At 50.7% G+C, this 20,688-nt stretch overlaps 2 protein-coding genes across 2 annotated transcripts in view; one reads left to right on the top strand and one right to left on the bottom strand.

Moving 5' to 3' along the window:
- Nucleotides 1–11,308, bottom strand: part of CCDC40 (coiled-coil domain 40 molecular ruler complex subunit) — a 49,042-nt gene extending 37,734 nt beyond the window's left edge. Inside the window, exons 1-7 of the mRNA XM_014789338.2 lie at nucleotides 11,280–11,308; nucleotides 9,860–9,923; nucleotides 8,944–9,423; nucleotides 3,645–3,789; nucleotides 2,523–2,698; nucleotides 1,569–1,652; nucleotides 1,277–1,496 (exon numbers count right to left, since the gene is read on the bottom strand). Coding sequence (XP_014644824.2) covers nucleotides 1,277–1,496; nucleotides 1,569–1,652; nucleotides 2,523–2,698; nucleotides 3,645–3,789; nucleotides 8,944–9,423; nucleotides 9,860–9,923; nucleotides 11,280–11,308 — 1,198 coding nt within the window. The remainder of the gene's footprint in view (nucleotides 1–1,276; nucleotides 1,497–1,568; nucleotides 1,653–2,522; nucleotides 2,699–3,644; nucleotides 3,790–8,943; nucleotides 9,424–9,859; nucleotides 9,924–11,279) is intronic.
- Nucleotides 11,309–11,528: 220 nt separating this feature from the next.
- Nucleotides 11,529–20,688, top strand: part of TBC1D16 (TBC1 domain family member 16) — a 78,835-nt gene continuing 69,675 nt past the window's right edge. Inside the window, exons 1-2 of the mRNA XM_087441897.1 lie at nucleotides 11,529–11,606; nucleotides 12,172–12,310. Of these exons, the coding sequence (XP_087298023.1) occupies nucleotides 11,529–11,606; nucleotides 12,172–12,310 (217 nt within the window). The remainder of the gene's footprint in view (nucleotides 11,607–12,171; nucleotides 12,311–20,688) is intronic.

Below are 20,688 nucleotides of genomic sequence, written 5' to 3'. Positions count from 1 at the left end.
TCGATGCGAAGGTTTAGTGACAGGTGGGCTTCACCTCCCTCCCAGGTGAGCCAGGCAACCGTGGACATTCTCTAGCGGCAAATCCCCACGTTTCCCCTAAGGGGCAGTGCAGTGGCAGCACCATGGCAGGGCTGGGACCATCTCCTGCATCCGTTTGTGCTGAGAAGGTGCCATTAGATGGAATCCTTGCTTGGCTGGACAGCTTCTGCTCCTGCTCCCTGGTGACCTCCAGAAAGGACACAAAGTCCACGAATATGTTCAGATCTTTCCAGAAGCCCATCACACTTTGAGCCTCTGCTGAGGAGCGCTAGTGGGCACTCACTGCTTTTGTGTGTGTGTGTGTGCGCGCGCGCACGCGCGTGTGCACGCGCACGTGGCCTGTGTCCTCTTTCAAGTTGGTCTACATTCTGTTACATCTGGAGGATGGGCTCTTTATTGTTTTGTTGTGAATGTTGTGTCCTTCTCTTTTGGGTATTTTCTGTTAATTTGGTGGTAATGGGGGAGGGGTGCTTGATAAGTGAGCACCTACCCGGACTCTGTCAATCTGGAAACCTCTCCTGCATTTCTCAAGGTCCAAAATGTTTCTTTCCAGCCACAGTCCGGATATATGTGTGATTCTGTTTTCTTCCCAATTCCTTTAGGTGAGTTCCCCCGTTATAACAGTAAGACAGAGTTGACAAAGAAAGTTGGAAATGTAAAAAAGTATAAAGACTAAAATAATCCGCAGCACATGGGAAGCCACTGTTCACTGTGACCTGCGACCTCTGCCCTGTGCGTGGGGGTGTTGCTTCAGTAGTAAGGGTGCATGTGATGCGTCATAGCTCCACTGTCTCATCTGGCCCAAAGCCACCTGGGTGCCCCTAACCTGCGCACAGCCCCAGGCTGCCCGGCTCCCGGGCCACGGGCCCCCAGCTCGCTCCAGTCCTTGCCCTTCAGACAGGCCTCACCTATCCGTCCCACTTATGTAAACCCTGCCCGCTCTGCCCTTCCCTCGCCTTCTGGACCTGCCAGCCTCGAGACCCCCCGCAGCCCACCGGCCTCTTCTGCTGTTGACCCTGTGTACCCTGACTCTGTGTACCCTCAGTTTCAGCGTTTGCTGCCTTGCCTAATTAGGTGTCTTTTAAGACATTTTTATGCTTTCTCTCCCTAGGAAGGCTGGGAAACCCCCAGGACACGAACACATCTTGCTTTTCTCAGTGCCCTGCGATGGCACGCGGGGACATCCCACCGGGTCGCGATGGCTCGCGATGGCTCGCGGGGCGCGGGGCCGCCTTACGCTTTTTGCGCTCCTCGTTGGCAGCCGCGCAGGTCTTGGCGTAGAGCGACCGCACGCCCCGCAGCGCCTCCTCCTTCTGCCGCCTCGCACACGCGGCGAGCGAGTGGCGGTCGTGGCTCTTCTCGAGGTGCATCTGCAGGCGGGCCAGGTGCTGCTGGACCCCGTAGAGCTCCACCCCCAGCTCCTGCCGCTGGACTCGGCTTTGCTTGGTGGCCGCGCCCTGCACCAGACAGAGAAACTGGGTCACGAGGTGTAGGCACGCACCTGGCGGAAGGCTGGACCGGTAACTCACCAGCTCTTGAAGTTCCAGTTTCAATTTTTCTATCTGTCGGTTAAGATAGTTCTTCAGGGCAGCCTGGAATCTTATCATCAGGGGCTAAAACAATGAAAAAGCACCCCCAGTCACTCTCCTGTCCCATCCAGGGCCTAGCCTAAGTCACCCCAGCTCTCCCTCGTGGGCCAGAAATGACTCCCGTGCGGGATGCTCCCCACTTTTGCCCGGACTCTTACTCTAGACGCCACAAATTAAAGGCACTGGAGCCCCGAGTGCACATTCTGGCACAATGACAGGGTTAGCTGGGGCAGTGGTGGTAGTTTAACTTCCGGGGCGGGAGGGGGGGGGGTGATGAGTAGCACCTGGGATGCCAGCAGCAAATGAGCGCCCAGCCCTTTTGCCCAGTGCACCCCCTGACCCTTCCCTTCCCGCAGTACCGGGAGCACCTCGGCTTTCCAAATGGGTCCATCCAATCAAGATTTGCTTCCGTGCTTGCCAGAGGGGTGGGACCAAGGGACTCATAACCTGGGTGGTACACTCAAGGCAGAGGCTCTTAGTGGGACTGATTTTGCCAGTACCCAACATCCAGGAATGTCTGGTGACGTTTCTGGCTGTCACAACTAAGGGAGGGTGCTACTGGCATTTAGTGGGTGGAGGCCAGGGATGCTGCTCAACATCCCCCAGTGCCCACCACAGCCCCCACCACAGAGAATGTCAGCAGTGCTGAGGTTGAGAAACCCTGACTTTGGGCGTATGCATCTAAAAGAAGAGCACACTTTACAAAGCAGCAGGCCCAAACCATGCAGATAAACTGTTCAGTGAACAGGTGAGATGGGGGCATGGCGTTTGAGGGGTGGGGAGGGGGCCATGAAGGCGCAGGGCAGAGGAGGGCCTCCGTGCAGCTGAAGGAGTATCTCTAAGTCATTCTTAACACGTGTAGGACAGAAGCAAAACCTAGGGATATTTTCTTACGTGGTCTGGGTCCAAAACCACCAGTTGGGATGCGTCATCTTCAGCCTCATCACTCCCCTTGGACTCCATTCTCTCCATAGCCCCTTCCTCGGCCATGCTTAACTGCTGGATCCTGTCCAGGAACGTGGGTGGGGCTCCTTCGGTGGGGTGGGCCTCAGACTCCTCTGGGAAGATGACTGGGGGGCAGCAAACATCATTGAGGAGTTAATAGTGTGGTTAACAATGCCCCTGGGGGGAGTCGTCAGGCAAGGCTGGTTTCCAACCTCATGCAACATGATGGAAAAGAAGAAGAAAAAGCATGCAGTGGTTAGCGTTCAGCAGTCTTCTTTTCATGATCACATTTTAAAGACAAGAGGGAAATACGTTTTGTAGGTCCTTTTTTATACCTAGATAGTGAATAGAAAGGTGGCTTCTTACGGATAGACTAGACTGTTTTTTTTTTAAATGGGAAACAGCTGACAAGATTGAAAGAAATGAAATATTGGTGAGGCTCTAGTTTCAGCTTTTCTGTCCCCTGAGCTGGAGAGATCCTGTTCTGTTTTGAACTCAGGTAGACCTGTGCTGGCTTCATGTTGCCTGTGAGTGACAAGGCTTTGTTAGTTGCACCACCCATGCACTTGTATCATATGGAATAAGAAACGTCCCTATCTGCTTTTCCATGTACACAACACTGGGATGCTGAAGCCAAGTGAAGACAGGGCTGTGCTGGGAAAGCCTTTGAAACTCAGCAAACAGATGCATGTTGGGGGTGGTGTTGCTGAGCTCCTCTCTGAGACCAGGAGGCAGTGAGAAGTGGCGGTCAGGGTCTGTGGGTTGGGGCATCATCAGGTCTCAAGGCCTGGTTCTGCCACTTACTTGGATAGGTTACTTAACAACTCCTAGGGTCTATGTAAAATGGAGAATGGTTCCTACCCATCGAGTTAGTGTAAGGATTAAATAAGATAAAACAGAGTAAGTGCTCCATAAATGTTATCCATATCTATTAATCTTATTTTATCTTTAGGCTCACAGCCAAATAGGAAACAAGGTAACTGGCAGTGAATGACTGGCATCCCTCGCACAGAAGGGGATGTGAAGTGGCTCATCCCATGGATAGGCCAGCCTCTGTGAGTGCCGTGGTACCTGGCTCCTCTGCAGAGGGCTCCTCCCTGCACAGGAGCAGCTCATCAAAGTCCGAGGATGTGATGCTGCTCCCCTGGCTCAGTCTGAGGTGGTGTCGTGCTGCCAGAGGAAAGACCTTCTGCTGGGGCTCTTCATGGGATTTTTTCTAGAGCAAGAACAACCAAACCTGAATCAATGAGGGTTAATCAGAGCTGAGAAGTTACTCAATTTTGATTCATTATAGTGTTCAAAATTCAACGTAATTGTTAAAGCAATAGAAAATCGTTTGGATATAAAGATATTTGGCTTTTGCAAATGGTCAAAATAGAAAACATCTACCCCCACCCCCACAAGGAATCCAGGAGTGGTCTCTGCCTGTCCAGGTCTGTAGTGAATTGTAAATGCCGAGGTGTGGGCCTGTGTTGGACGTGTGTTTCTTTACTCCCAAATGCTGATCTCCCTGAGGATGGTAAGCAACATCTCTGAGCATCCTCCTTATAAAAGGATGCCAGAATGCCTCAGCCCTGGGTGAGGGTCTCCCAAGAGGGCCGTTTCTTCCTTTCTTCTTTTAAACATTCCAGTTTAGGAACATTTCGATAAGAAAATATTTTCCCTTGATAAAAACGCTTGGCTCCATTTTAGCTTGAAGAGAGACTCTTGTGGGGCCGGCCCCGTGGCATAATGGTTAAGTGCGTTCACTCTGCTGGGGCGGCCTGGGGTTCAGATCCCTGGCGCACACCGATGCACCGCTTGTCCGGCCATGCTCTGGCGGCGTCCCATATAAAGTAGAGGAAAATCGGCACAGATGTCAGCCCAGGGCCAATCTTCCTCAGCAAAAAGAGGAGGATTGGCATGGATGTTAGCTCAGGGCTGATCTTCCTCAGCAAAAAGGGGGAGGATTGGTGACAAATGTTAGCTCAGGGCTAATCTTCCTCACAAAAAAAAAAAAAAGAGAGAGAGAGAGAGACTCTTGCAACTATTATTGTTGACAGTGATTATTGCTGATGATGAACTGGTGAATGTTAGTAACAGACAATGACCCTGCACAACAACCCTGTGAGGGAAACACCAGTCATTTCTGTTATCGGTAGGGGAAGCAGCCTCACAGAAGTAAAGACCTTGCCTAAAGTTTGCACAGCCAGCCGAGGGCGGGTTCATGTCGGGCTGTTTCAACCCCCAGCTCATGCTCTTTCTAACTGTACTTCCTCAGGTGATGCTGACTCTAGAAATGACTTCTGAGGCATCCAGAACCATAATGACATTAATAGGGGCAGAGCCAAAAGTCCACCTGCGGGGTGTCCAGAAAGGGCTTCTCCTACTGAGAAGGCGATGAGGTGTGCCTACAAGCTGCTGAACACAGCAGCTCTCACTATTCAATCCCTATTTCTCCTAAAGACTGAGCACCAGCCAGGAGGAAGGGAGATAGGGCTCTCTCTTAGGGTTTGTCTCTGCCCTTCTGGCTGATCACATTTAGAAACTGTTTCCCAGTGAATTTTCTAGAAACTAGACCCAAGGATGGAAATTGGGTTTACAGCTCAACAAGTGACCGACACTTCAAACCTCCTGGTTATCTTAGAAGGTGAAGAAACTGATCATTTTGTTGTTGTTGTTCAATTCTTAAAAGTGGTTTTGATCATGTGTTTGTCGTTTGTAATCATAAAGCTTGATTAGGGCTCATCAAACATCGAATCTGTTACTCTCCAGTTATCAATGCTTTTAGTTTCATGGAGCGGGGAGGGAATCATTGCTTCATGGTTCAGAACGGCAGCTTCAGAGCAAGAGGGACCTGCCACCACAGCTGCACGACTCTGGGCAAGGAAGTCCCTTCACCCCTCAGTTTTCTCATCTGTCAGTGGGGATAACAACAGTTCCCGCTTCACAGGGTTGTTGTCAGGATTCGCTGAGACACCTCACAGGCACAGAAGTGTCCAGCCCAGAGTCGATGATCGCGAAATGCACTGTGCCCTCTTTCAGCCCTGCCCTGCCTCTTGCTTCCCTTCCAGAACAGCTCAAACCTGCAGCCAACAGGTGGGGCTGGCCCTATGTGGGGTGATGAGCCTGAACAGGGTGAGGGGGGCAGGTTCCAGGGGCTGTCCCCATGGGGGGTGAGTGGAGCACAGGTGGCAGGGTCAGGCTTGGTGAGGAGAGGTCCCTGCAGGGGACAGCCCGGCACGGAAAGTCAGAGCCCAAATGTCTGGGAGTTGGCCTGGGTGGGGTTGGCCCAACGGGGTGACGAGGGTGTCCACAGTCAGGGTGGCCCAGTGTGAGGGTGTCCAAGCCCAAGTAGGGTGAGGATAGTCCTCTCGGGGGTTGGGAAGTGTGGTGAAGGTTACATCGGGGGGTTGATCAAATTAATAAATACACTAAGGATAATGGGACTAGGCTTCTCACTGTTGGAAAAAGGAGTTGCAAATATGGAAGGGGAGGAAACTAGGAGGAACCCCTTTAGTGGTGGATTTGAATTAGAGAAATGTTGGTGTGAGTGTGTGTGTGTGTGCACTAGTGTGTGTGGTATGTGTATGTGTCTGGGATGTACATGTGTGCGTGTGGTGTGCATGTGTATAGTGTGTGTGTGGTATGCTGTGTGTGTGTGGTATGTGTATGTGTTTGGGATGTGTATGTGTGTAGTGTGTGTGGTATGTGTATGTGTCTGGGATGTACGTGTGTGCGTGTGGTGTGCATGTGTATAGTGTGTGTGTGGTATGCTGTGTGTGTGTGGTATGTGTATGTGTTTGGGATGTGTATGTGTGCATGTGTGTAGTGTGTGTGGTATGTGTATGTGTCTGGGATGTACGTGTGTGCGTGTGGTGTGCATGTGTATAGTGTGTGTGTGGTATGCTGTGTGTGTGTGGTATGTTTATGTGTTTGGGATGTGTATGTGTGCATGTGTGTAGTGTGTGTGGTATGTGTATGTGTCTGGGATGTACGTGTGTGCGTGTGGTGTGCATGTGTATAGTGTGTGTGTGGTATGCTGTGTGTGTGTGGTATGTGTATGTGTTTGGGATGTGTATGTGTGCATGTGTGTAGTGTGTGTGGCATGTGGTGTGTATGTGGCATGTGTATATGTCTAGGTTGTGTGTGTGTGCAAGCGTGTATGTATAATACTGAGAAGGCCTGGGGACAGTGACATCCCAGTGGCAATGAGAATACCTAAACACCCAAATCTTGACCTCTAAATTCTATTTCCATGAAAAGAAACCAGGCTCCTAGAGAAATGTCTGATTCTAGGGCTGGGGCAGTCTGTGCCAGAGAACAAGAAAGTGCTCAAAGAAGGATGGCAGTTAAAAAAAAGAAGAAGAAGAAGAATGTGGGTGTGTCAGAGGACACAAAGGGCAATTTAAATGGGCTCTCACCGGCCAAATTGGGGACAATTTGAGCATCAATATAAATATTGATAGCAATGGATTATAACCCAGCAGACGAAATGGGAAACCATGAGTCCATGCAGATATAAATAGGTAAATGAATAAATTGAAAGTTCTATGAGGACTGGGACATTTACATAGTTTCAAAGGATCTTCCCATGTTTATCTCAGAATGCAGTTGTCTTAACATTTGAAAATCAATTAATGTAACCACCAAATTAATAAACTAAAAAAGAAAAAACATGCAATCATCTTAATAGACACAGAAAAAGCTGTTGACAAAATCTAACATCCTTTCATGATAAAAATGTACTCAACAAACAAGGAATAGAAGGGAACTCCTTCAACCCGACAAAGGGCGTCTATAAAACCCTCCAGCTCACACCATACTCAGTGTGAGAGACTGAGAGCTTTCCCCCTGAGACCAGGAACAAGACAAGGATGTCTGCTCTCACCGCTTCTATTCAACACTGTGCTGGAGGTTCTAGCCAGTGAAGTCAGACAAAGAAAAGAAAGAAAAGGCATCCAGATTGGAAATGGAGACGTTAAACTGCCTTTATTTGCAGACAACATGATCATCTTGTGAAAAATTCTATGGATTCTATAAAAAAAAGCTGTGAAACCTAACGAGGGCATTAACAATGCTGCAGGATATAAGATCAATATACAAAAATCAATTGTATCTATATACTAGCAACAAACAATTGGAAACTGTTTACAATGGCATCGAAAATGCAAAATAGTTAGGGATAAATCTTACAAAAATTGTGCTATACCTGTACACATTGCTGAGAGAAATAAGAAGTCCTAAAAAAATGATGGTAATCTGTTGTGATTTTTTTTCTCATTCGAAAATATTCACTTTCCTATCTTAAACAAAAAAAGCTCCTTCCCACACAATTCTTCTTAAATGCAAAGGGGTGAAGGGTAACCTCACATGCACAAGGCTGGCACTTTCTCATCAGGTGACCCACGCCCACATCACCAGTAACGGGACAACCTGAAATGGGGACCACCCGAAAGGACTCAAGGAGAGCACAGCGTCCTCCTGGGACATTCCTGCCAAGGGATCGCAACCCAAAGTGCACCGTGAGGAAACACCTGGCAAAGCCAAACTGAGGGACATTCTACAAAATAGCTGGCCTGTGACCTTTGAAAGCGTCAAGGTCATCAAAGCCAAGGAAAGATTAAGACTAAAGAGATGTGACAGCTGAAGGCAACAGGCAACTCTGAACTGGACCTCTGCTAGAAGACATTATTGGCACATTTGGTGAACGAGGCCTGAGGATTATCTGGTAATAGAACGCAATTTCCTGATTTTGTTAGTTTCACTGTGGTCGTTTGAGGGAACACGGAAGCGTTGGAAGGCCGTGGAGCATCAGATGGGCAACTCTCTCTTGAATGCTTAAAAAAATAAAAAGTTCTCTTATCATACTTCCCTTTTTCTATAAGTTTGTGCTTGCTTAAAAGTAAACAAGGAACGTTATAAGAATATAAGTAACCATTGTCATTATTATCTAGAATTGCCCTGTCCAGTATGGTATCCACTAGCCACAGGTGGTTATATAAATTTAAATAATTAGAATCTTAAAAAATTAAAAATCCAGTTCCTTCATCTCCCTGGCCACATTTTAGGTGCTCTGCCGCCACACGTGACTACGGCTACCATATTGGACAGTGCAGACGAAGAGCATTTCCACCATCGTGGGAAGTTTTACTGGATGGCGCTGCTCCAGAGACTGGAAACCTGGATGTCCTTACAAGGAACGTTCCCAACCTCTGGAGGGTCCAGAAACTCCTGACATTTGATAGTGGATCCTGAGACCTAAGTTTGCTAAGAAATTTCTAGTAGGGATTGCAATTTGTGTTTAGAGTGGACCCTAAGTTCCTCACATAGGCTGACAAACCCCACGGCAATAAAACACTTGTGTAGAACAGACCACAGGGCCACTCACCGATTTGCTAACCCTCCGTCGAGAAGCATCCTGGCCCATTTGCTCAGATAAGCCTACTACTTGCTGGGATGGCTCTGTGGAGATGACCCCCACTTCTGCGGGTTCTGATGGCCGGGGGGCCTCTCTGTCTTCAAGACCAGCTTCCCTCCTTGCTCCTTCATATGGGTGTGTGGGGCCAGCTTCCCCTCCAGGCACACCCACAGCACTGAGCCCTGAATAAGTCAGATCTGTAGAACTGACTTTGCCTTCAGAGGATGTGGCTTCCATATCAGACTCGAATTCCCCTTCAAATTTAAATTCCTCTTCCGTTTCCACTTCCTCTTTAATTTCGACTTCCCCATCGGTTTTGACTTCCCCTTCGATTTCCATTTCTCCATCATTTGTGATTTCCCCATCATTTGTGATTTCCCCCTCAGAATGCTCTGTAGCGCCAACAGCTTCCTCATTTTTCTGGTCACTGCTCTTCTCTGTCGGTGATACCTGTAGCCATGTGGCAGGAAAAAAAATCAGGAAACAAAGTATAGAGGCTCTTGTGAGGTTTTATTCTTCACAGTGTAATCATACCGATGTTTCCCACTGCATCTACGCATTTCTGAGCGTCGCTAAGAGATTATGTTTCACGCTTTAATTTATCTACTCTCTCTCAGTTTTTTGTGATTATTTTGCATCCTTCATTCCAGGAAATGAGTTCTGAGAAGCTCAGGACAATCTAAGAGTAGGATATCTGTGGCATTCCTGACTAGCTGTCAACACTCTAGAAAGGGGTGGAAGGAAAGCGAGTTTCTCTGCAACTGAATTGAGTCTGTTCTAGTGCAAGGTAACCAGATCATCGTATAATTTTCTTGAGCAAGTCCTAACTCTCTTTAATTCCTAGTAAATACAAGCCCAGAATAATTCATCCCATAGGGAACTTTACCCTGTCTCCTTCATTATTCTGGTCCTCCTCTCCTGCAGAAGTCGCGTCTCCTTCCAGGTGAGACCTGGTTGCAGAGAAACAATTTAACAGTTTCAAATAACAGCCTTCTTTGTCCTGGCATTGACCACCTCCTGGATTCTGTGTCTATTTACTTGTTAACTATCTGCCTCCCCTCTGGCTGCCGGCCATGACTTTGTCACGTTTGTCACTAACCCCAGCGCTCAATCATGCCTGTCACGAGAGTGCCACAAAAGAGTTGCTCCATGAATGAATGAATGAAAAATACAATTATCCAAGTATTAAAGGAACAGCACAAGTAGACTACACCAGAAAAGTCACCATAAATACACTTGTGTCTGTGACAAAACTGGGGAAAAGAAATACAAAGTAAGAGAAAATTGCACAAAAAGGACAAATACTCTAGAAACTCTTGGTTAGTTTCTCCACGATTTAGATAGTACAAGAATGGCATGATTTACATTCTTAAAATTATTTTTTAAAATACAAGCTCATTATTTTAAGTCAAACTAATACAGAAATGTGTGACATAGACAACAAAAATCCCCTGTGACTTTTCCTCTACTTCTCAAGATAACCAGTGGTAACAGCAAGAGATTTAAGGGTATATTCTTTCAAATATCTTTCTATGCATTTAAACATCACCCCCCCCCTGCAAATTAGAAATGACACTTTACATACTGCTTTGCATTTACTCTTTTCATTTAATGTAACCTGGACTTCTTTCCATGTCAGCACATATAGACCTACTTTTTAGAAAAAATGAAACAATACTGAAGTGTCTAAGGTAAAAGATCAAATTCTTTAAAATACTTTCTATCCTTTTAAACCACGCATAAGAGAGCAGAGGCCTGGTGTTAGGATCTTAACTGACTACCATCTATCTGTGTACTCAGGACATTCACCGTGGGGCTGCCTGACACAGGGACCCTGGCCCACCGCCTGCCACCCCCAGGCCTGGTAAGGGGGAGGGATCTGCCCTTCCAGGAGGGAGGCGGGGGCTGGGCCGGTCTCTCGCTCACAGCGCAACAGCCGGGCCGCATCCCGCGGACCCCAGCCCTGCAGAGACCCCTGCTCTGGGCTCCGTAGCAGGGAATGCCAAACATAGTGGTTGCCATGGTTACTGCGGGGCCAGCGAGTCCCGGGTTTCAGAGAGGGGAGCGCCCGGAGCTAGGGGAAAGAGGGAGGGTACAGGAGACGACAAAGGGACGGGACGTGAGAAGGGAGAGGGGGCGCGCAGTGGGCGGTGTGGCCGGGGAGGGCGGGAAAGGCTTAGAGAGTGGGATGGAAGGGGCAGAGGCAGGAGGAAAGGGGCGTGGAGGGGAAGGGGTGCCGAGGTGGCTATGGAAAGAGTGAGGCGTGCGGGCCGCTCCGAGACCCGCGGTCCCTCGACCCCACTTACCCGCCCGCCGGGCTGCCCGGCTCCGCCATCTCCCGTTGCTAGGCGACGGCGTCAACATCCGGCGGGCGGGGACCGCGCGCTGGGCGGGCGGGGCGGCCTGGGCGGCGCGGCCTTTGTGCCGCTTATGTGCGCGAGCAACAGAGAACACCTAAATACGTAAATATACTAAAGCATAAATATGTTTTCTCCATCTCTATCTCTAAGTCCTAGCTCTACCCTGCCTGGCTCAGTTTCTGTAAAGCGACAACCATGTCAAAGTGCATCCCGCCGGGCAACTCCGATGCCCCAGGGGACCGCGCCGGGCACCTGGGAAGCCAGGACGGCCAAGTGCCCCAGGGTGGCAGGCGGAGGTGGGGGTGCGAGGGGCTCCAGAGCCGGCTGCGCCTTCGGGGGACCGGGATTCTCGCCTGGTGCCCGCCCATCCGTCCCGAGACCTGGGGTGCTCGGCACCCCCTCAGCAGGTGTCCTGCGAAGAATCCTTGGCGGAGGAGGGATGCCTAGTAGCCTTCTGGTGGGCGTCGTTCCCTTCCTATCCCAAATCCAAAAAATATAAACGCAGAGGGTGGGACAGAGAGGGCGAGCGCGCACGTGGGGCGTCCGGGGCAGGGTCCCAGGGCTCGGGTCCCGGGCGGGCAACGAGGCCTGGAATTGGGGCGGCCAGGGGCTGGGGTCCTGTGGCCGGAGGGTGGAAGGCGACTCGGGCAGGGCCGGGGGCCGGCTTGGACAGGGAGCCTGGGCCAGGTTGAGTCGGGGGTGGGGGTCAGTGCCAGGGCCGGGGAACGGGCCGGATGGGCCATGCCCGGGCCGGGTTGGGTCGGGGGCGGGCGGCGGGCTGGGTTGGGCCAGGGGTGGGTCAGTGCCCCGGCCGCGTTGCGCCGCGTTGGGCCGGGAGCCGGGCCGGGGGGCGGGCCGGGGGCCGGGCCTCGCCGCGCGTCCCCGCCCCGCCGCGCCTCACTGGCTGCGGCAGCGGCGGCGGCGGCGGCGGTGGCTCCGGGAGCCGGGGCGACTCCGGCCCCGGCTGCGGGACCCGGGTGGGTATCAGGGCCCCGCCGGGGGCCGTGGGGGCGGGGCCTGAGGGGCCGGCGGGGCACCTGGCGGCGCCCCTCGGCAGGGACGGGGCGGGGGCGCGGGGCGCGTGGGCCTGCAGCCGCGGGGCCCGGGAGGGGCCGAGGTCCGGCCGCAGCCCCAAGAGGTGCACGGCCCAGGCGGGAGCGGGCGGCGCGGGAGCACCCCGGATGACACCGGGAGCATCTTGGGGACCCCCGGGCCGGAAGTGGGCCTAATTCGGGGAGACTCGGTCCCCGCCCGTCGGGAGCCGCGGACCGGAGAACTTGCGGTCTTTGTCTGGCTGGAGCGTCAGAGCACGCGAAGGAGAACTTGTCGGGGGCCGCCGTTCGCCGACACTGCCCCCCACAGTGTGTTTTCCACCCAGACAGCGCGCGCTCTTAGCGTTCCCGGGCCTTGGGGTCGGGGTGTCTGGCTGTTTGAGAACCGCCTGTCAGGAAACTCACTCCGTTTAGGCCCCGGCTCTTCCCCCTTGTCCTTTACTTAAAAAAAAGGAAAGAAAGCAAGCACAGGAAAAAGGAGAAAGAAAAAACCAGGCAATTTAAGATTGCTAAATATAAGCTAAGGAACTCTGCCAGAAGCCGGTGAGTCTCGAAATCCTGTTATTCCCACACTCGGAAGTTGGTGTCGTGTGTCGGCCACAACCTAGTTCAGATTCTGTTCAGAAATAGACAACTGACACAATGCCTTCTCTTTCCGCTCGGCGAAGTGTGCTTTACTGCCTCGTCCAGTTCATATGAGAGGCTGGCTGCTTGGCCAGTCCCTGTGACTGGCCCTGGGGATCCTTCTTTACCTGAAGACACCAGTTCTTTTATGTGCAAAGAAGGGGGACATGGTTCTCAAAAACGGCCAGGTGATACAGCATATTATCAAAGGGCAGTTGCAAAGGTCCAGATTCGAGAATTCCATTCCAAATCTGTCACCAATTGATTAAAGAACTTTGAAAAATCTGTGTTAGTTTTAGAAACTCATTAGAAACATTAATGTTTAATTGATTAGTGAATATTAACTACTTTGATGAACCATGAAAGCTTTTGCAAAGACAGGATTATTAAAGTGAGGAATGCCTTTTAGTAGTAACTATGAAGTTCATTACCCGCATCTGTGTTGGAAGGCATGTAGGCTGAGGGCAGTTACTATATTTTCTGCAGCACATGTTGGCTTGTGGAGTGTTTATGGTGAGCAGAATCTAAGAATATGGCTAGAGAAAATTCCTATCGGTGGAATTTTTAAATCCTCTGGCAATGATGGTGGTTGTGTAAATAGCTTCTGATTATCATGCATGAATTCATTTATCCCACAACACAAATCCATAGAGTCAAGACTGAGGTTATCCCCATTTTACAGATGGGCACACTGAGGCTTAGAGAAGTAAATTCCCCAAGTTCATGCAGCTAGCAGTGACAGAACTAGTGGCCTCTGCCCAGGACTCTCCAGCTCCACAAAACCACTGAGTCACTGCCTCCTTTCTTGTAACTGGCCTCTATCATTCACGCGCACACACTCTCCCTGCCCCCCTTTTTGCAGACAAGACAACGTGATTCACTCTGCCAAGTGAGTCATAAGAGTGCAAGAGACTGGGGACGAAGCCCATGTCACCACTGGCTGCTAATATCAGTTCATGTCAGTCTGTCAGGAGCCTCCCGGGCCTCAGTAGAAAGGCATTTGAGAAGACACTCACTGGTTTGCAGAACCTACCTGCAGCTGGTCTCAGCCCTGGGTTTTGGGTAGTTCAGTGCAGTGGTTAAAAACATGGCCTCCAAAGTAGACTGCTGAGTTCAAATACCAACCCTGGTCCATAGTGCTGACTTAATTCCTTTGTGCCTTAGTTTCTCCATCTGTAAAATGGAGATAACACTACCTACCTCAAAGTCCTGTTGTAACGATTATCTAAAGCCCCTAGTACCTGGCACACGCTAAGTGCTTGTTACTATTTATTATTATTATTATTATTAATGACCATCATTTGGATTTTTCACATTTAACTAGATTGGTAAAAACATTTTGGTAAATGGGTAAAACATTATTGTTTGGTAAAAACATTATAATTGATGACCATCATTTGGATTTTTCACATTTAACTAGACTGCTAAAAACATTTTGTTTTTGTTTTTTGATTCCTTGTATGTGTGGTCCATCGGGTGGAAAGTTGATCATAAGCAGAAGTGGAATTCTCCCTGTAGGTGTATGTACACTCTTATCTTTGTAACTTTGCAGGGGACCTGGTCCCCTTGGGCTATTCCAGGGACCAGGGCAACCAGGTTGCCTGGTAACACAAATTTCAAGTAGAGATTTTAGCTTGTCTCCCCCACCTGGCTGAAGGACCCTGATTTTCTCACAGGCCTGAGTCCTCTCTTGCAAGATGAGCTACTTAGTTTCATATAGTGTTACAGTGCGGGGAGGATGGCTGCTTGGATGGGAAGCAGTTGCAGCAGCAGAGGTAGATTTTATTGGTGTGCATTGTATTGTACATTGTTCTGTTGTATTTGTGTTATATTGAGGAACAAACATTGATGAGGCCAAGGCACAGAAAAGAAGGCACAAGTCTACACTTTGTCCCCCCCTCCAAAATTTCGGGAAATGGTGTGGGAAATCTTTTCCTGTTCATTTCAGTGGTGACGTTTTTTTCTGCTATTGACCACCTGTGCATCCCTCGAGCACCTGGTTTTGCCTCTCTAATAAATCTGGTTTAATGAGCTGTCTGATGATATCTGATCTGAAGCAAGTCCTTTACTCTTTCTTCTGAACTTAAATCGCCATCCTCAAAGGAGGAGAGAAATGGAAGGCTAAGTTTGATGTCTGCCTGCAGTCACTTCAGTTGTGTGGGCAGCACAAGGAAAGGAGCAGGAAGAACCCAAATCCATTGTCCAGTTGGGATGGCATGCCCTCCTCTGGCTGAGCCTGGGGTGGTGAGTCTGTCCAGGTGTTTAAATTTGATGTACGCAATGAGCGATCTGGATGGGCCTGCCTGACTGCAGATACAGAGACGTGGCAGTGTCTTTTCCATGCTCTTTCTGGATTGGCTACTGTAGAAACCACCATAATATGGCTGTACCCCGAGCCTGTGCCCGCGCTAGCTTGCACACTTTGGTTTATGTGCTGGTTTTCCACACTGAGTGACCCTGAATTCAGTAATCTGACAAACTGGTCATTACACTCTCTGGCGTTCTGGAATCGGGCCAAAGGGCATGCTTGACAGATGTCATCTGACACTTTCGCTTTTCAATTTCTGTAAGTAAAATGCTTTCCCTAAGCAAGATCAGTTGTGTTGCTTTTGAGAGGTGTTGTCAATACATTTTTTCCCCTGGTTTGATTTTTGTTTTGTGGTGCGTTAGCTACTCCTTTACCAGAGACAATGAGAAGCTCTATATGTTACAGTCACAGGTACTGTAGAAGTCAGATGTACCTCAGCCACTTTGGGGTCGGTGGTTGGTTTCCTGGCTGGATTTGCAGGTTTCCTCGCCTTTGGGTTCAGTCCTTCCTCCATCCCCAATCCTGGCTCATCTTTAAGTCTAGTTTCGTCTCCCAGGCCCTACTTCCTCCGCTCTTTAGGGGGGAAAATAGTATTTTGGCATTTGCCGTCCAGAGGCCCAAACAGCAGAGGGTCTCTCCCTTGAGAGGCAGAGGCTCTGGGGTTTTCTGGGGAGTAGATGGTCGTCGAAGTGACAACGGACAGTTGAAAGAGGAAAGTCACGGCTAGGCAGGCCCCCAGATCTCCTCACAGCCTCGTTGAACTGTCTTGTCCTGTTACAGCCTCTCGAAGGCCTTTTCCCCCATGGCAGTCTGTCCAAGGCTCCAGCACTTGGGTTTGTGCCCTAAGCTTGGTTCGTTTGTTTTAAATTCACGTTGGTTGTCTTGTCCTCCCTTCTCTGCAGAGGCCCTGCCCACTGCAGCCCTTTCTTGGGCCACGGTCTTTTCCGAGTGATCCCGAATGTAAGGTATGTGTAGGAAACCCATTTCTCTTCTGCCATAATCCCATAACTTGAAATTAAATGTAACTGAGAGAAGGGTCATATCAGCCCACAGGTGTCTTGTCCAGACGGTAAGACTGAAGGAGACCCAACTTCCTCACCCCGTGCTCCGCAAGGAACAGGGTCCTGATCTGGGCTGCCTGCAGGCTTTACCTCACCTTTTGAACCTCCAAGCCAGGGGTTCCCAAAAAGGCTGTGATGCATGTGCCTGGTTCTGGGAAGGTAGAGGGAGCTGGGGCCTCATCTGAGGTGTGTTAGCAGCAGATGTTTTGTGGGAGGAAAACAATGCTTGTTTGCCTGTGTCTGGCTCGTGTTTAATATGGCATCGCCTTATCGCTGCTCTTTGTTGACTGGGCTTCGAGGGCAAGGCAGATGAACCGGCTTCTGCCGGCCACGTGGCAGGTGACCGCAGCTCAGGGCATTTTGCTCCTGAGCAGTCTGACAGTGACAAGGCTAGGGGAATGATCACCTGTGGGCTTCATGCCATGACACGTCCCCCCGAGTGTCCAGTGGCCCCCCACACCCCTCCCCCGCCGCTGCCGTGAACAGCTCTCGCGATGGGCGTAGGCTGCGTCCCTCAGGTGTGTGGGCACTGCTGCATCCCCGCTCCGGAGCCAGGGTGGCCCCGAGGCAGGCAGCACAGAGAACTGAACAGAGAAGTCGGGCAGAGCCTCTCTCCTGGTGGCTCCAGGCTGCGCCATTTCTTTTGACTTCCTGGGAAGATTCTGGGAGAGAAGTTTGCACATTTGCTCCTGTTTGTTTTCCTGTTTGGGAATTGATGGAGCCCTTTATACTGGGCAGCAAACCACGGCTTTGGGCTGAGGAAGCCGCTGAAGGGCAGGCGCTGGTCTGTGAGCGTGCAGCCTTCCTCGTCCCGACGTGCTGCCGCCACGGGGACACGAGGCCCAGGTTCTCTCCTGTCCTGGTTCTAGGCCTGGGTCCGCATCGTATTGCTTAAAGGGTAGTCGCTCTGGTGGGAGTTGGATGGTTGGTGGTGAGTAGATGGGAAGCCTCCCTGAGAGTTAGAAGTCAGCTCTTCACGGTGTCCTTGGTGTGGTGTGGTCAGCAGAAGAATGGTGCCCAAAGATGTCCATGTCCAAGTCCCCTAATCCTGGGAGCCTGTGAATGTGTTAGGTCACATGGTAAAGGGGATTAAAGTTGCAGATGGAATTAAGTTTGCTAATCAGCTGACCTAGAGATGGGGAGACTGTCCTGGATTCTCCTGGGGGCCCAGTGTCATCACAGGGTCCTTAAAAGTGGAAGGAGGCAGAGGGTCACTGTCAGAGTGATATGATGTGATGTGAGAAAGACCCAGCGTGCCATTGCTGGCTTTGAATGCTGAAGGGGCCATGAGCCAAGGAATGCGGCGGCCTCTAGCAGCTGGAAAGGCAGGAAAACAGATTCTCCCCAGAGCCTCCAGAAGGAACTAGCCCGGCCGACACCTTGATTTTAGCCCAGTGAGACCCAGGTCCGACTTCTGACCTCCAGAACTGTGAGATAACCCATCTGTATCGTTTTAAGCTGCTAAATTTGTAGTGATTTGTTACAGCAGCCACAGGAAACCAACACACATGGAACGGAAGTGCTTTCTGAGGGAAGTGAGAGGGGAGACTTGTGTCTTTCCTAAAGGGTGTCATTTCTTAATCCGTTTGCTCATTTCTGGCTCTTCAGTGACTATGCCTCTATCTAGGAGGACTCTCTTTCCTCCAGTATAAATCACCAAATCTTGGGGAACAAATTTTGGGTAATATATGTCTTCACCTCCATAAGTTTCAGCTAGAGGAGAGCCCCACGCCACCGCTGCCACGCTGAGTTACAAAAGCTGCAGCTGCCTCGGGGCCAAGTGGCTCCTTGAGGATGGAAGGAACATATGAGGTCAACAACAGGCCTGCCTCTGGCCCCTGTCTCCAACTCAGCAGCAGGGCCAGTTCTGAACAGGGTTGCAAAATAGGAAATCTTCTCCCCCTTCCCAGCCCCACACCCTGCCGTCTCTTGGGGCTTCTGCAGTTTCTGATATTTTCCTCTCCAGGTGGCTCCCCATACTCCAACCACCTGAGAACCCCTCTCCTTCTGGACAGACCTGGGCCACTTTTATCCCCAGTTTAACTAACTGCAAGCTGCAGATGGCCGAGAATCCGTGGTTCTCAAAGGTGTTCTCATTCCTACAGAGTGGCAGGTTAAAGGGGAGGAATGACTTCCTAGTGGGGGAGTTTCTGCAGAGAGATTCTTGTTTCATGAGCGTCTGTGTGTTTTGAGGGGAGGCCAAGTTGTTCCTCCCTTTCAAATTGCACAATAGGCTATTTTGCAAAAATCTAGCCCTACCTAGCGGTCACTAACGGCTCAGAGAACACAAAATTCAACTTGTAATCGTGCCTCAGTCAGGTTTGATGGTTTAAAACCAGCATTGGCATTTTTACTTTATATTTTTTAAAATCATTACTTTTTTTTTTGTACACTCCAGCTGATGCACATTTTAGATCTTGGCCTTACTCCATCTCTGTATTCCTGGTGCCAACTGCCACGTTGGCATTGTTGTCCTTTCCATCAACAAAACATGGCATTTGGAACTTTAGTGAAGATGGCATTGTGGTCAGCCCAGCATGAAAGGGACTTCTCAGAGACATCGTGGACTCAGGAGCTTCTAGTCTAAAACCAACAGTCCTGGCACGGACATAGCCATTTTAAAGTAAAAATATTAAGTGAATGCATTCGAGAAGATGAGGTTTTTATCGTTGTCAAGGATCTACCTTGAGCTGTTTCTCTATCCACCTTCGTCTCTCAGGATTTGGGGAGAGGATTTGTAATATTGATACAAAGTGCTTGGAGCATCTCAGGCTGCTATTTTGATTTCAGTGAACTCTATCTCTGTCCTAGAGATGGGGAAAGTCAGATAGCTGTTCCTGACTAAGGCCTCTCTCAGCTCCCTTTCGAGTGTTAGCTGATTTTGTGTCTTAGGATCTCTGCTGACGGCATTTAAAGATTGTGCTAGAAGTGCTCCTGTCCCCAACTCCATCTGTGTTATAAGGAGAAGAAGGCATCTGGCCGTGGAAAGACTGCAGCCCTGAGGAAGAGCACCTGGGTGTTCTACCTGCTCGGAGTCCTGCACTTGGTCCACCGGGAGGGTGGTCATCTCTGTCCTCCTCCGCCCCGTAGGACACCAGGTCCCTGTGGTCATGAGTGAGAACCAGTCAAGGTCATGCGTCTTGTGGATCAAGGACATTAGGAAGATCCCCAGTCAGGTTGTGCTGTCTCTGCCAGGCCCTGTGTTGCCGCTGGCAGCCTGCCCTGGGTCTGGGAGCCCGAGCTCTCTCTGTCGCCTGCTCCCACTCTCCCTGCCCTGAGCTCCCTGCCTGTTTCCTGCATCCATCCACATGATGCCACTCTCGGCCTGGCCTCTTTGGGTCCAAGGTTTCTGGTCTCGACCCTCTTTTTTTTAACTAATAGATTTTTTTTACAGCAGTTTTAGGTTTACCAAAAATGAGCAGAAAGTACAGTGTCCATACACCCCCCTCCAGGTTCCACTGTTATTTTTATGTGTGGTAAGGTACACACAGCACTGTCACCATGTGACCATTTGGAAGCACACAGGTCCGTGGCATTAAATGCATCCACATCGTTGTGCCGCCATCACCCGTCCATCCCAGAACGTTTCCTCCCCTTTGTCTGTGCCTGCTGTTCCCCCTGCACCTGCTCCTTGCCGTGGCTCCTTCCACGCAGCTGCTGTCAGCCAGAGCCTGCAGTGCCGCCGCCAGGCCCTTGATTGGTTCTGCCTCCCTCCCTACCAGGCTCCCCTCTGTTTTATGTGCCCTTGGTGCCTCAGCACCGCTCTGTGTCATGATGTTACCCTCTTCCTTGGCCTGAGCCCCATCCCCAACATGCTTTAAGGATCAGAGCCCTGCCCTTGTATGCGGCGCTCCCCAGGAACCTTCCAGCTCTCCCTTCTGTGGTGCGGACCCACGGTGTGGTGGAGTCCAGTGTCCTGTATGGACCCTGTGAGTGTACTGAAGGTGAGGAAGTGCCCACTGCCCCCAGGACTCTCCCTGGGTCTGTTTCTGCTTGCCCCCAGGCCCCTGCCCTGCCGAGAGTCTGGAGAACGGGATGGAGATTCCCAGGTAGGACTTAGACGTCTGTGTGCGTTTTCCACTTCGGAGTCAGGAGAAGAGGGCGTGTGTACAGACGGTGCCCATGGAAGCCTGCAGGCTGGGGCAGGGATGGCGGGGTTGGGCGGAGGAGGGGCCTGGGGTCTCAAGGCCGGAACCCTTCTCCTCTAAGGCAAACTGTTGAAGCCTGTGCCAGCGGAGGGGCTGGGAGGGGCCGGGCTGCTGTGCAGCTGTGGGCAGATGATCAGAGAAGTGCGGGTGTGCGGGTGCCGG

Source organism: Ceratotherium simum, chromosome 16, assembly GCF_057802395.1.
Source record: "Ceratotherium simum simum isolate JZ-2026a chromosome 16, ASM5780239v1, whole genome shotgun sequence".
Taxonomy (NCBI): Eukaryota; Metazoa; Chordata; class Mammalia; order Perissodactyla; family Rhinocerotidae; genus Ceratotherium; species Ceratotherium simum.
The sequence above is the reverse complement of the archived record's forward strand: the minus strand, read 5'-3'. Positions and strand labels throughout refer to the sequence as shown.